The 13,360-nt window shown below is 40.1% G+C and overlaps 1 protein-coding gene across 1 annotated transcript; it reads left to right on the top strand.

Annotated features, from left to right (window-relative positions):
* Positions 1 to 1,116: 1,116 nt before the first annotated feature.
* On the top strand, positions 1,117 to 11,080 carry TMEM52B (transmembrane protein 52B). Its single transcript, NM_001102525.3, has 5 exons — positions 1,117 to 1,626; positions 3,887 to 3,930; positions 6,325 to 6,363; positions 6,919 to 7,085; positions 8,854 to 11,080. The coding sequence occupies exons 1-5, from the start codon at positions 1,573 to 1,575 to the stop codon at positions 9,096 to 9,098; spliced, it is 549 nt and encodes a 182-aa protein (NP_001095995.2). The 5' UTR covers positions 1,117 to 1,572; the 3' UTR covers positions 9,099 to 11,080.
* The last annotated feature ends 2,280 nt before the right edge of the window (positions 11,081 to 13,360 follow it).

The raw sequence follows: 13,360 nt of genomic DNA, 5'->3' as shown, positions 1-13,360 counted from the left end.
TCACGGGCATTCCATTCCTAGTTCATGAATCGGAAAATTGAGGACTGAGAAATTATATGATAATTTAGTGAAGGGCCAAGATTCTGCCACCTTTGTCCTGTAAAATGCCTCCTACCTGGCCCCTCTTCTGCTGAAATTTGGAACATACTGTTATATTTATACCTGTGATGGATTCATTTTGATATTTGGCAAAACTAATACAATTATGTAAAGTTTAAAAATAAAATTAAAAAAAAAGAAAAAAAACCCAAAACAAACAAAAAATGACGTAGTGCTCATTTATTTCTGAAAATGAATGATTTTGGATCATCAGTATTGTACCAACTTTTTCTCTCACTGTTTGAATTCCTTGGCTAAGAAAAAAAAAATTGAGTTTATATTCTCCATTCTTGTATCACATTGTTATGCTGTGTGAGGGTTTTTAGAACCAACTGCCCCCAATGGTCTTCCTTCAATAACTCAGTAAAATCAGATTTTCAGAGTTAGGAAGGATACAAAAGTTGCTTTTTTTTTTTTCTCTCAATTTTTATGAGATAGATCCCTGTAAACAAATGCCCAATTTTCCTATGAAATAATTTCTTTTAAAAAAATTCTTAATATTTTGTATTAAAAGATTATTGGCTTAACCACACATCATTTATGCAGCATTCATTTGTCCCTAGAGAGGTGTATCTCTATAAATATTCTATGTCCTTTCCATGGGTACTTATTTTGGCTCTGACTTTAGATTAAATGAGAGAGACAGAGAGACATATAGATCTTGAGTCTTGTTTTAGAAATGTCTGTTTGATTTTTCACTATTTCAATAAGAATTGAAGTCAGTGTGGAGGGCAACTTCAAGGACAGCATCCAGAAATTCTAATTTCCAAACTTGCTTTTCCAAAGATGCTATAGCTTTCCAGTTCATTTGGCAACCTCTCAGCCCTACTCCAGTGTCTAGAAATAAATGACCCAGAACCAGGAGAGTTGATTATCAACATAGTAAAGGGGGGTGGTTTCCAAGAGCAAGAGAGGAGGGCTAATCACATGGAGAGCCAGTGTGAATGGAAGTTGGCAGGGTGACTTTCAACCAGCAACAGTCATCCTGGAGTGCTTGGGTGAAGGGCCAAGAATATTACTCCTTTTCTGATGGAAAAGAGACTTTATTTGGTCTCCCTTTGATCCCCCTTCAAGTCCAGTTTCTTACCACTGCCTAGAAAAATACCTAATTCACAGGACTTACGTGTCCTTCCTGAGAGTTGTCCTTTTGGAGGCAGTGTGGACAAGGCATCTAGAAAGGACTAAAAGTAGAATGGAAGAAAAGGAGGGGCAGGGAAGCAAATGTAGAGACCTTGAGCCCAGGGGCAGAAGTAGAGAAAGAAGCTAGGATGAAAGGGGAGAGAAAAATTACAGAAAACAACAACTACAGAGAGTGAGAGGAGAGAAAGAGACAGAGGAGGAAAAACCAGAGTATTGCTGAGAGAAGTTTCTGTCCTTAAGTCCTCTAGGTCAAGAAGTCAGACATGGCCCAGAGCACAGAAGGGAGACGACGGATGCCCAGTGCCTGATCTGGAGAAGTAAGAGTCCAGCCAGATGGGACTGCAGTCCCCAGCTCTGATGGCCTCCGCCCTGGTGTATTTCACCCAGGTGAGTCGTGAAAATGCAGGAAGGAGACTTTTGTTTGTTTCTCAGATAAGCCAACTGTCAAAAGAACCTGGGCGAAAACTGAATGAGGGGGAAAGACATATACTTTCGAACCAAAGGGGTGGGAGGGGAAAAGAATTAACTAGAATGTTCCCTTAGTATTATAGGGTTACATAGTGACCTGTGACGAATGACATCAATGAAAAGAAGGACATATATACAAGTAGGATAGCGAAGGCAATTTAGAAGTGTCTGTTATGTATATTTCTCTCTTTTAGTGTCTTATCACCTAGCCCTCAAAATCTCAAGTAAATTATTGAGACTTCCCTGGTGGTCTGGTGGTTAGGACACCATGCTTCCACTGCAGGGGGCACAGGTTCAATCCCTAGTGGGGGAATTAAGGTCCAAAAAGTAAGCCACTCATGTGGCCAAAAAAAGAAAAAGGTTCTCAAGTAAATTATTAAAACCAAGAACATAATTCTCCTAAACGGTATGTCCCACATCAGCCTTAATACCACTCTAGCAGTTTAGGTGCCTCCCGGTCAGAGATAAGTTAAGAGACAGAAAACTCTTTAAAGGTAATTTGGACCTTTTATTTCTCTCCATTGAGAAGCAGGAGATTCTAAGTAACTCAATTGAGAAAGGGTCATTGGACTGAGGGATTCCAGACCATTGTCAGAGAGAAGTTTATTCAGTTATGAAATCTACTAAGAAGAAAAGCAAATGATGAAATGGGTTGGCTTCCAATTTCTGTACAGCTCCTAACAGGAAGGTTGCTGTCTGTTTGCTTCCTATACACCAGTTAATTGAGGGCCTGAACCCATATCTTTTCCTTGTATTTTCTTTTTGCTTCCTCTTCTCTTCCTGTTCTTCCCTTCCAAATTTCTTTTCTCATTTCTTCTCTTTTTGTAACAGGCTTGAAAAGGGATGTTTTATCTACTAACCACCTTAGGCTTTTTTATTTTCCTTTAGTAAAGAAAGCAAAACGAAGTCCTGTGGATGGATGGAGGAAACCCATACTTTGTCATCTTTAGTGAAACCAGGAGTTTCTCAAGTGTTTTTTGCAGAAGTCAGCTGTTAGTTCTTTTATAAGTCCTTTTCACCCAAAGTCATGAGTCTGAGTGTCCCCCTGCTCCCAATTCTCAATAAGTACAAATTTCCATCTCCTTAGAGAAATTTTGGGGCATTTATTGTTGATTTCCTATAATATCAAATCATCCAAGTTACTGGAAGAGTGAAACAGTTTTTAGAACAAAAATTTACCTAGAGAGTCTTAGAAGGAGAAAGTCAACTGAAACATACCTAGAAGAGGCGGTGGAAGATTTCTTTCCTGGGAGTAGAAGGGATCTGACAGCAATGTCAAGGAGTTAGAGCAGTCTGTCTCTGGTTCCAGTAATTCATTCAACATGAACACATGATAGAATTTGGTTTGGAATTCTGGCCAAATCTATAGGTATGTGCAGTTGTCATGTTACTTAAATGTCTATGCCTTAGACCCTTAACATTTCAAAGTAAAGTACCCACTGGCATGGTTACTGTGCTGAAATGTTATGAAATCTTAAAAATTCTTAGCAATCTGGCTGGCAGAGAGTAGCTATTCAATAAATAGTTCTTCCACTCCCTTCCCCCCTTCTTCTCTTGTATGGTGAGTTTTTGCTTTTGTTTTAATATTTGCCCTCTGAACAAGCTGAATGACATATCTAGCTTAATCTTAAGTCATGTTTTCAAAATGTTTTACTCAGATAGTAAATAGTACTACACAGAATTAAATACAGAATTACCACCACTAAGGCACTGAGTTGCTTTTTTTTTAACTCTTAATTTTAGATTGAAGTATTGCCAGTGAGTTATTGATGTACAGAGGAAATAAAAAAAGAACACTGGGGTTGAATTCAACTTGTAAATGAGAGAGAATTTGAAGGATCTGTCTGGGGGACAGATGAGAAAGTTTCTAAGATGAACAAATTGGTATAAACACTGCATCTCATTCATAAAAGATGCTCCCTCCCCACCACGGAAAAAAAGAAGAACCAAATCAGAGTAGACATTTGCTCTTGCAGGCTTTCCCACTTTGAATTTAATAAAGATCAGGCATAGGAGAGATGAAAACAGTCCTAACCATGATTGACCCTATGACCTTGTCCTTGTATTTACTACGCTCTCACCCGCTAACCTGACGGCACAGTCATGAGGGTGACACATAGGCTGCTGAGCAGAGCAAATGAGACCATTTCCCTGTCTGAGATTATTTCCCTTCCTACAGCTTCCTCGGGCAAGATGTGAGGAGAACTGTGTCAGTCCTGAACAGTAAGTATCTGAGAATGCTCAGTGGAAGGAAGGCGAGACAGACAAAAACATCAACACCCCAAACAGGGTCAAATGTCATCAGATAGCTGTGATTTCCCTATTTCTACTTAAATGGGCCTCCACCCACTGATCTCACAGACGGGTTCTCCAAAAACAAGTAAGCATTCCAGTCATCCTAAACACTCAAAATAATACTGCTGACAGCACTTTTTTCCAAAGCCAATCTTCCTATCAAAACTTTTTTGATAGGAAGTAATCTCAGTTTATACAGTCACAGAGATTTGGGAAAGATTTTCTTTCCCATGCTTCTCAGTGACTCACTGGGGCAGACAGAATTCACTAGACTCAGACAGATAAACCTGGGTGATTGCTAGAGTAGAACCACCATTTCAGATATGCAGAGCATTTCCTATTTTTTAGGGCACGTTAATATTTATTGGACTTTCCTGGTGGCTCAATAGTAAGGAATCCGCCTGCCAACACAGAAGATGCAAGAGATGTGCAAGTTTGATCCCTGAGCCAGGAAAATTCCCTGGAGAAAGAAATGGCAACCCACTCCAGTATTCTTGCCTGGGAAATCCCATGGACAGAGGAGCCTGGTGGGCTACAGTCCATGCAGTGTCAACTGAGTCAGACAAAACTTAGAGACTACACAACAATCACAGTAACAACAGTATTTATTGCAGGTGTCACTTAGCTCTCACTTTGAGGTGATTATCCCTCCATCTAAATCTGTCACAATTAGGTCTCGTGTAGACACAGGACACCAAGATGAAAAAGGGAAGAGATTCACTCCTCTTGGAGGTAAACTGTTTTAAGGAAGCAGGGACAGTTTGAGTAAAAGACTTACTTAGCTTGAAGAAAAATACATATTTAGCCACGGAAAGAGTTTCCCAACAGCCAAGTCTGTTAAACCCAGGGGGAATGGCAATGGCCTTCATTACTTGTCACATGCTCTTTGAGGTTTTACACGCCTACCACTGTAGGAGTGTTACTTTTAATAGAATCAGAATCATAACGCTGTAGAACTGGAAGAGGCTTTGAACGAATGAGAAATATGAGGACACTTAGAGACACTGTTTATTGATGAAACAAACTGTATGGTCTACAACTGTGCAGAGAGGATAGAGAAGTAGATTTCAATAGATTTCAACAGATCACTATATCAGAAAGGATTATTAAATGCATTAATAATTATCTTCAGTAACAAATGTTTTCCTTCCCCTTCTCTTCCTACTTACAAACTTATTCCACTTCTTGTCCCATGCAATCCATATTTTCTTCATTCTGTAGAGAAAATTGATAATTGCCCTAGTTCATTCAGAGTATTGAATTAGCTTTCATCATGATGGAGTTGGTTTTTACATTCCACCCCCCCACCCCTGCTTCTTGTTTGGCCTCAGGGGATATGCTTATCAGTTTTGATCCTGGATGTGAAAATTTAAAGCCCTTTTTATAGTGGGTGTTTTTATGGTTTTATTGTGACCCCCCTCTTTTTCTTTTTTTCCCCTTTGTTTCTGCTTTTTATTTTTTATCAAAATATAGTTGATTTATAATATTGTGTTAGTTTCTAGGGTACAGCAAAAGGATTAAGTTATATATATACATATTCTTTTTCATATTCTTTTCCATTATAGATTATTACAGGTCACTGAATATAGTTCCATGTGCTATATAGTAGGGCTCTATTGTTTACCTATATAGTCGCCCTTTTTGCAACAGCTTGTAAAACAAATTATAAATGTTCATGCTTATAATTGAAATATTCTTTATATTTAAGCTATTGACTTCAAATATATACAAACCTTAACTGTCACATTCATTTTTACTCTTTGTAAGCTTATTCTGCAAGTTCTTTCTTGATAATCGTCATCAAAACTGTTTACAATGATTGTGGTTACATGTTCTATTAACATTACTTTAATGATAACTAGTTTAGTCTGTCTTATAGTGATTTACCTGATGGTATAAACCGCTTCTGGCCTTCCCAGGTGGCACTAGTGGTAAAGAACCTGCCTGCTAATGCAGGAGATGTAAGAGACTCAGGTTCGATCCCTGGGTCAGGAAGATCCCCTGGGGGAGGGCATGGCAACCCACTTCAGTGTTCTTGCTTGGAGAATCCCATGGACAGGGGAGCCTGGCGGGTTACAGTCCATAGGGTTGCAAAAAAGTCGGACACAACTGAAGCAACAGCATGCACGATGAATAAACCACTACTAAAGGCATCCCATTTCATGATAGATTTAGCTGGTTACATTGAAGTTAACATAACCTGTAACGCTTTTATTATAAAGGTATCATACATTTTTGTAACTCATATTTCTGATTCTGAAAGTATAACAGGCATTGATTATATTTTTATTGCAAAATAAAATTATTATTCTTTCTCCATAGCTGCCTGACCACAGACTGGGTACATCTCTGGTATATATGGTAAGTTTCAGCTATGTTACCCAAAAAGACATTTAAAAGGAAGCGTTTCTCAGGGGTATTAGTTTTTAAGTGGTTTTTTTTTTTTTCATTTTTAAATATATTGACAACAGAGGGGAAAAAATCTGAGATATTGAGCCTACTTACCTAACATCTCACGGAGTAAAGCCTCTTTTCCTCATCACTAACCTATGTGACAATATAGCAGGATTTCCTATTTCAATACCATCTCCTGGGCTAACATCAACAGATTGTTGTGTATTTTCTCAGGGTCAACTCTAGAAATAGCCACAGAAAGGAGACTACTTCAGTAAAAATTTGCCCCTCCAAAATGCATTTAAATCTCTCATGAATTGTTCAAGTGAACTGACTTAGTCTTGCTGACAAAATAAGGAAGTATATATATGACAGGAAAGCCTGGAACTGAAATCTTAAAAGCATTCTAAAAAATATTCAAGCAAGAATTAAAATGCAGACATTGAAGGCTGATTATGCAAATTGGTTTAAAAAACAAAACAAGGAGCACAGAGCTCTCAGTACTCCGTGGGGTCCTTGCAGGCTGCTGGTGGTCATCGGGGCACTGCTTCTCCTGTGCGGCCTGACTTCTGTGTGCTTCCGCTGCTGTCTGGATCGCCAGCAAAATGGGGGAGAGGAGGGCCAGCCACCCTATGAAGTGACGGTCATCGCTTTTGACCATGACAGCACTCTCCAGAGTACGGTCACTTGTGAGTATATGGACATGTAACACGGGAAGTGAAGCCGGGTTTAAAAGAACACCTGGTGCGAAGGTTTAAAAACATTGATCAAACAGTATTAGATTTATTTATTTATTCACGTATTATTTTTGCTTGCACTGGGTCTTCGTTGCTGCATTCGGGCTTTCTCTAGTTGCCCCGGGGAAGGGGCTACTTTCTGGTTTCGGTATGAGGGCTTCACATGGTGATGGCTTCTCTGGTTGGGGAGCATGGGCTCTAGAGCAAGCAGGGTTCGGCAGTTGTGATACAGGGGTTTAGTTGCTCCGTGACATGTGAAATCTTCGGGGACCAGGAATGGAACCCTTGTTCCCTGCATTGTCAGGTTGATTCTTATCCATTGTACCAAGAAATAAAAAGTCATTCAGTTGTATCTGACTCTGCGATCCCATGGACTATACAGTCCATGGAATTCTCCAGGCAAGAATACTGGCGGGGGTAGCCTTTCCCTTCTCCAGGGAATCTTCCCAACCCAGGGATCAAACCCAGGTCTTCCGCATTGCAGGTGGATTCTTTACCAGCTGAGCTACCAGGGAAGCCCACTGTACCAAGAGGGAATAGTGTTAAAGATTCTAAATCTTGGGGCAGCTTTAATTTCCAGATGCCTGATGGTGTGGTGACCTTGCCCCTCACGGATGCTGTACTTATGGTCTGATGATGGAATGAAGGAAGAAATGAAATGTTAGAGACGATATTGGAAACGTCTTATAGGAAAAATTTACAAGTTGATAAACAATTACTTTGATAAAACTATTTTAAGCACTGCACATATCCCTTTTTTGAAAACATCTTAGATTTTGTGAAAGCCAAACTTATATTTTCTCTTTACTATATTTTTTATCTTTAGAAAAATTAGTCATGGGATACTTTAAATTCTTTATTCACCAGGTCTTACTCTGTTAAATATTAGGCCCAACACCTGATAGTTATAAGACACTTTCCTTTATCTCCCTCTGTTCTCTTCTTTGGATTATATTCTTTCCTAAAATTGGAGAGTGACCTACTGGGCAGAACAGCAGGTGGAAATATGCTGTAATATTTATTTTGAAAAAAGAGAGAGCTATAGCACATTGTTCACCTTTTCCTGCTTCTTTTCTCACTGTCAGTCTACGGGGAAACATAAATAGGCAGAAACAATTACTTCTAAGGGATCTGCAACTTCAGTGGGTTGGCATAAAGGGTTTTAAATTAGTAAAGGGGAAAGAAAGGGGTTATGACATGTGGGGACACATTTTAGATTATTTGAGAAAGCAAAGAGGGAAGTTGGTTTCTACACAAGCTTCACAGGACTTTTATAACATCTGTTGCCAAGAGTGACAATGAGTTTTGACACTTGTTGAAAATGAAGGGGGATTTGGCTTCCCTGGGGACTCAGTGGTAAAGAATCTGCCTGCCAATGCAGGAGGCACGGGTTCAGTTCCTGGTCCAGGAGGATCCTACATGCTGTGGGACAACTAATCCTATCTTCCTCAGCTACTGAGCCTGTGCTCTGAAATAAGGGAATCCACTGCAATGAGAAACCCACGCACCAACTAGAGAGTAGCCCCTCTTCACCACAACTGGAGAAAACCTGTGGGCAACAGCGAAGACCCAGTGCAGCCAATGAGTAAATAAAGAAAAGGGACAGAGGCTAGACACCCTTTTCATAAAATAATATAAATCAAGGGGAACTGCATGTGCTGTAAGTCTCTGGTTTCTGAAGATGCCACATGTACTTGAACTCCGGTTCTTTCCTGCCTAGCCCTGCAGTCAGTGTTCGGCCCTGCGGCTCGAAGGATCCTGGCTGTGGCTCACTCCCCCAGCTCCCTGGGCCAGCTGCCCTCCTCTCTGGACACCCTCCCAGGGTATGAGGAAGCACTTCGCATGACTCGCTTCACTGTTTCAAGGTGCGGGCAGAAAGCACCTGATCTACCATCAGTGCCAGAAGAAAAGCAGCTGCCCCCGATGGAGAAAGAGTCTCCCGGAGTACAACACTCTTCTGATTGATGGGGACCTTTTTTGTTTTTTTTAACCGTTGTATTTTATTTAGCTGTAACAAATCAAATTGCTAAAACTTTTGTTTATGTTAAATTTGAGATAAGCCTATAGACCCAGCAAGAGAAATGTAATTATAAACAGACATGGCCACTAGTTGCTAGTAGTAACAGTTACTATATTACACATATTTTCTCTTATAATATGTCATTGCAACACAACTTAAAATTAGCACACTAATTTGCATTTATAAGTAATTCACATTACATTTATAAGTGATTTATAGGGAAAACATTACATTTATAAGTGATTTAAATTCTCTGTAATTTAATGTCTCATCTGCTGAAGTATAGTAGTCATAGTACCTTAGAAGTTCCTTTTTAATTTATTTTTAATTGGAGGATAATTGCTTTATAATGTGTTGGCTTCTGCTGTAAAACTACATGAATCAGCCATATATATATACACACACACACATATATATATATATATCCCCTACTTCTTGAACATCCCTCCCACCCCCCAAAATCTGGTTTTATTAATGGAGTGGAGGTGTCCTCAGGGTTGGTAAATATGCCCAGACAAATGGAAAAATTTTTCCTAACTTTCAGAAGGGTTAGGATGGCATCTAAACATCATTCTGTGGGAAAGATAGATTCTAACTCTTCATTTCCAGGTGCATCTATTTTCTGCTATGGGATGCTCTTGTTGAGAACTCTTCTTTATCCAGGGGTAAAAAATTTGCAATTAACCTGTAGTGATGCTGATTACTACTAAACTGGAAAGCACCAGAGGCAGCTTGGATTCCTTCACCTATCAAGTTCTTTTCCCTAGAGGACGCTGCAAGTTTCCCTAGCAGCAAACAGGTTGTGTACACTTGTGGAGAAAGACACTCGTATAGGCACAGCCAGAGCTGTTAATGCACTGAATTCACACAGCCTTCCTCTCATGAGAACATTCACTTTTATGCTAAATCACAGTGATAATTTGGGACATCATGTAGTACCTCACTGGACATCCAAAATCCAGGGGTGGGATTGCGGGCATGGGCTAAGAGGGCACAGTAAAGTACTGAAGTGCAAATATTGAGGTCTTTCATTCTTCTACCCACTAACAGAACGGGAAACTGAATAGAATGCAGTAACAGTTCCATTCATTTTTTAGTTCCTCTGCCCTGCAAACACATGCACGCACATGGAGGCATGCACACATATGCACACGTATGCTTTTGTAACTCTAAAAGATAGCATTGTTTTGCCTCTTTCCTCCTTCCTGCTTTGACTGCTTTCAAGTCCTGTCTCTATAGTGACAACACTTGTTTCTTGTGGTGACCTTCACTGCCACCTGGTGGAGCGATGGTAGAAATGCATTCTCCTATTGGCACCTAAAGCTTCCCTGGTGGCTCAGTGGTCAAGAATCCACCTGCCAATGCAAGAGACGTGGGTTCGATCCCTGGGTCAGGAAGATCCCCTGCAGGAGGAAATGGCAACCCACTCCAGTGTTCTAGCCTGGCAAATGCGTACTTCTCCAATCTTTGGAGCACTAACTGCTTGGAGTCCTTCCCAGGGCACCATCCTGCTGTTGCATTGCTAACCTGTCCACATAACACACTACCTCCAAAATTTCCTGTTATTGGAAAATTTAGGAAATGAAGTACATTTGGGGAAAAACTACTTGCCAGTGACCTTAGGAAAGTTACCGAACTCTTTCAAGAACAGTCTCTCATTTGTAAAAGAAAGGATAATAACACCACTGATGATAGTTGTGAAAATCAAATAAACTGTCTAGAAATGACAAGATTTGTAAATTATTATACACATGCATTTGTTACTATTACTTTTGACAGTTTATTTTCATTTGCCTCCTATGATGTTGCTGAGAATTATATTCTGATTTGTCCTTTTGCCAGTCAGCTTGCTGAATTATTGCTAAGTCACCCCTCACGTAGCTTTATTTCATCAATAAATATTTGTTGGTTGAGGTAAACAGCTGGAGACATGTGATCCGTCTTAATATATCCTGTGTAGAGGTAAGGAATATTTTAGAAAATTTGTTTATTAGTCAATTAGCTCCATTTCAGGGAGCAATACAGACCCAGGGGTGGCTGATTAATGCACCACCTCATTAAACCCCTTCTTGGAACGCTCACTGAGCCAGGAGGGAAAATGTTCTAAGTGAGTATAATCTGCTGGTGATCTACTTTATTCTGAGTCATTTAAGACACTGCCTCTGGAAATTGTTAAATGCATGAATTGTTAATAACACCCAAGGGGGCCTTGTTTTGCACTGCCAAATGAATCTCTTCAGTGTCACATATTCCATAAAGTACTCTAGATCCTTTCAACCTTCAGGATGCTACAGCCTTAAAGAAGTTAAAATGTCCTCAGGTACAAGGAGATCTGGAAAGAAACCCTGCCTGTAAGGATCTTGTTCTAAAGAGATCTATCTGCCTCACTTTGCCTCCCCCCTTGCCCTGTCCTTAGCCACATGGAGTCTCCCGCCCCTGTCCCCACTCCCATTTTGTCAGAAGCCATTAGCAGCTATTTGGCTTCACTTCTTTACTCAGTCTAAGACATCTGCTCATCAGCTCAATCACTTTCACCACTGGTTTAATTTTGTTTCACTCCTTTTAACTATCCTCATGGGTTTCTCTGCTGGCATAGATGGTAAAGAATCTGCCTGCAGTGCAGGAGACCCTGGTAACATCCTGCAGCCTGCCTATGAAGCTTCATTATCCAAACTCTATAGCTTAATCTGTATATATAGAGAGAGCTTAATTTGGGTTTTCTAAGGTGTTTCCCAAACCAGTCAATCCTAAAGGAAATCAGTCTTGAATATTCATTGGAAGGAGTGATACTGAAGCTGAAACTCCAATACTGTGCCCACCTGATACGAAGGACTGACTCACTTGAAAAGACCCTGATGCTGGGAAAGATTGAGGGCAGGAGGAGAAGGGGACGACAGAGGATGATATGGTTGGATGGCATCACTGACTCGATGGACATGAGTTTGAGTAAGCTCCGGGAGTTGGTGATTTACAGGGAAGCCTGGCGTGCTGCAGTCCATGGGGTTGCAAAGATTCAGACACGACTGAGTGACTGAACTGAACTGAGGGTGATTACACTAAGTGGGGGAAAAAAAACCCCACACTTTAAAAAAATCATTTTTTATTTGCCAAAACTGAAACATGTCCAGTGGGGCATGGATATCTGAAAGGAAGTGTCAGTATCTATATGAATGGAGAGAGTAGCATGGAAGCATATACACTACCATATATAAAACAGATAGCCCATGGACATTTGCTGTATGCCTCAGGAAATCCAAACTGGGGTTCTATCACAACCTAGAGGAGTAGGAAGGGATGGGAGGTGGGAGTAAGATTCAAGAGGGAGGAGACATACGTATACCCATGGCTAATTCATGTTGATGTATGGCATAAACCAATGCAGTAAAGCAATTGTCCTTCAGTTAAAAATAAGTAAATTAAAAAAAAATGAGTCAACAATTAAAAAACAAGGTTCATTATAAAAAAAAAAAAAATCTACATAGCAGAAGGAGAAGACACTGAGAGCATGAAGCTCCCAGTCTGAGAGAAATGGACCAGATGTGGACTAGTTTACACAAGAATAATACAGGAGCTCCTTTCTGCGGGAAGATGAGTCTGAGAGAAGATTGACTGGGTTGTGATGACTGGTTTCCTCTGTGGTTTAGAGGCAAATAGAACAGCACAAGAAACCTTGTAGTGGTTTGTTTCTGGTCCAAGTCTAAGTCGGGATTTATAGGGTCTGGCTGAGAAGACTATCAAAGGGTCTGATTAGTTAAACATTAGGAGTTTACATGTATATGAGAGCATGGAACTAAAGCAAAAATGAAATTTATGTAACAAATTTAAGAGGCAGGGGAGAAAAACTGCAAAGTCTGGGAACAGCAGAGTTTTGTTTTCTTTTCATCAGCTGAGCAGATTGGCTGGAAGGTAATAAAGAAGACAGGATGGGAAGTCCGCCCTTGAACAGACTGACAGGGAAAACAATTTCAGTGATTTATGGATTGTCCAAGATACATTTGTAGAAGATAATTTACAAGCTGTGTCTGAATAATGTTGGCCAATACCCATCTGTTGGAACCTTCACCTCTGTTAAGCCAGAATTGCACTATTTTCCACCTGAGAATTGCTCAGAACTTTAGAACTTGGAAAGGGTGTCATGAAGCAGTCATGTCTGAGTTGAAACCTGAAAGATTATAGAATGTAAACATCAAATATGCATGATAAGTCC

This window comes from Bos taurus, chromosome 5 (assembly GCF_002263795.3).
Source record: "Bos taurus isolate L1 Dominette 01449 registration number 42190680 breed Hereford chromosome 5, ARS-UCD2.0, whole genome shotgun sequence".
NCBI classification, from domain to species: Eukaryota; Metazoa; Chordata; class Mammalia; order Artiodactyla; family Bovidae; genus Bos; species Bos taurus.
The sequence above is the reverse complement of the archived record's forward strand: the minus strand, read 5'-3'. Positions and strand labels throughout refer to the sequence as shown.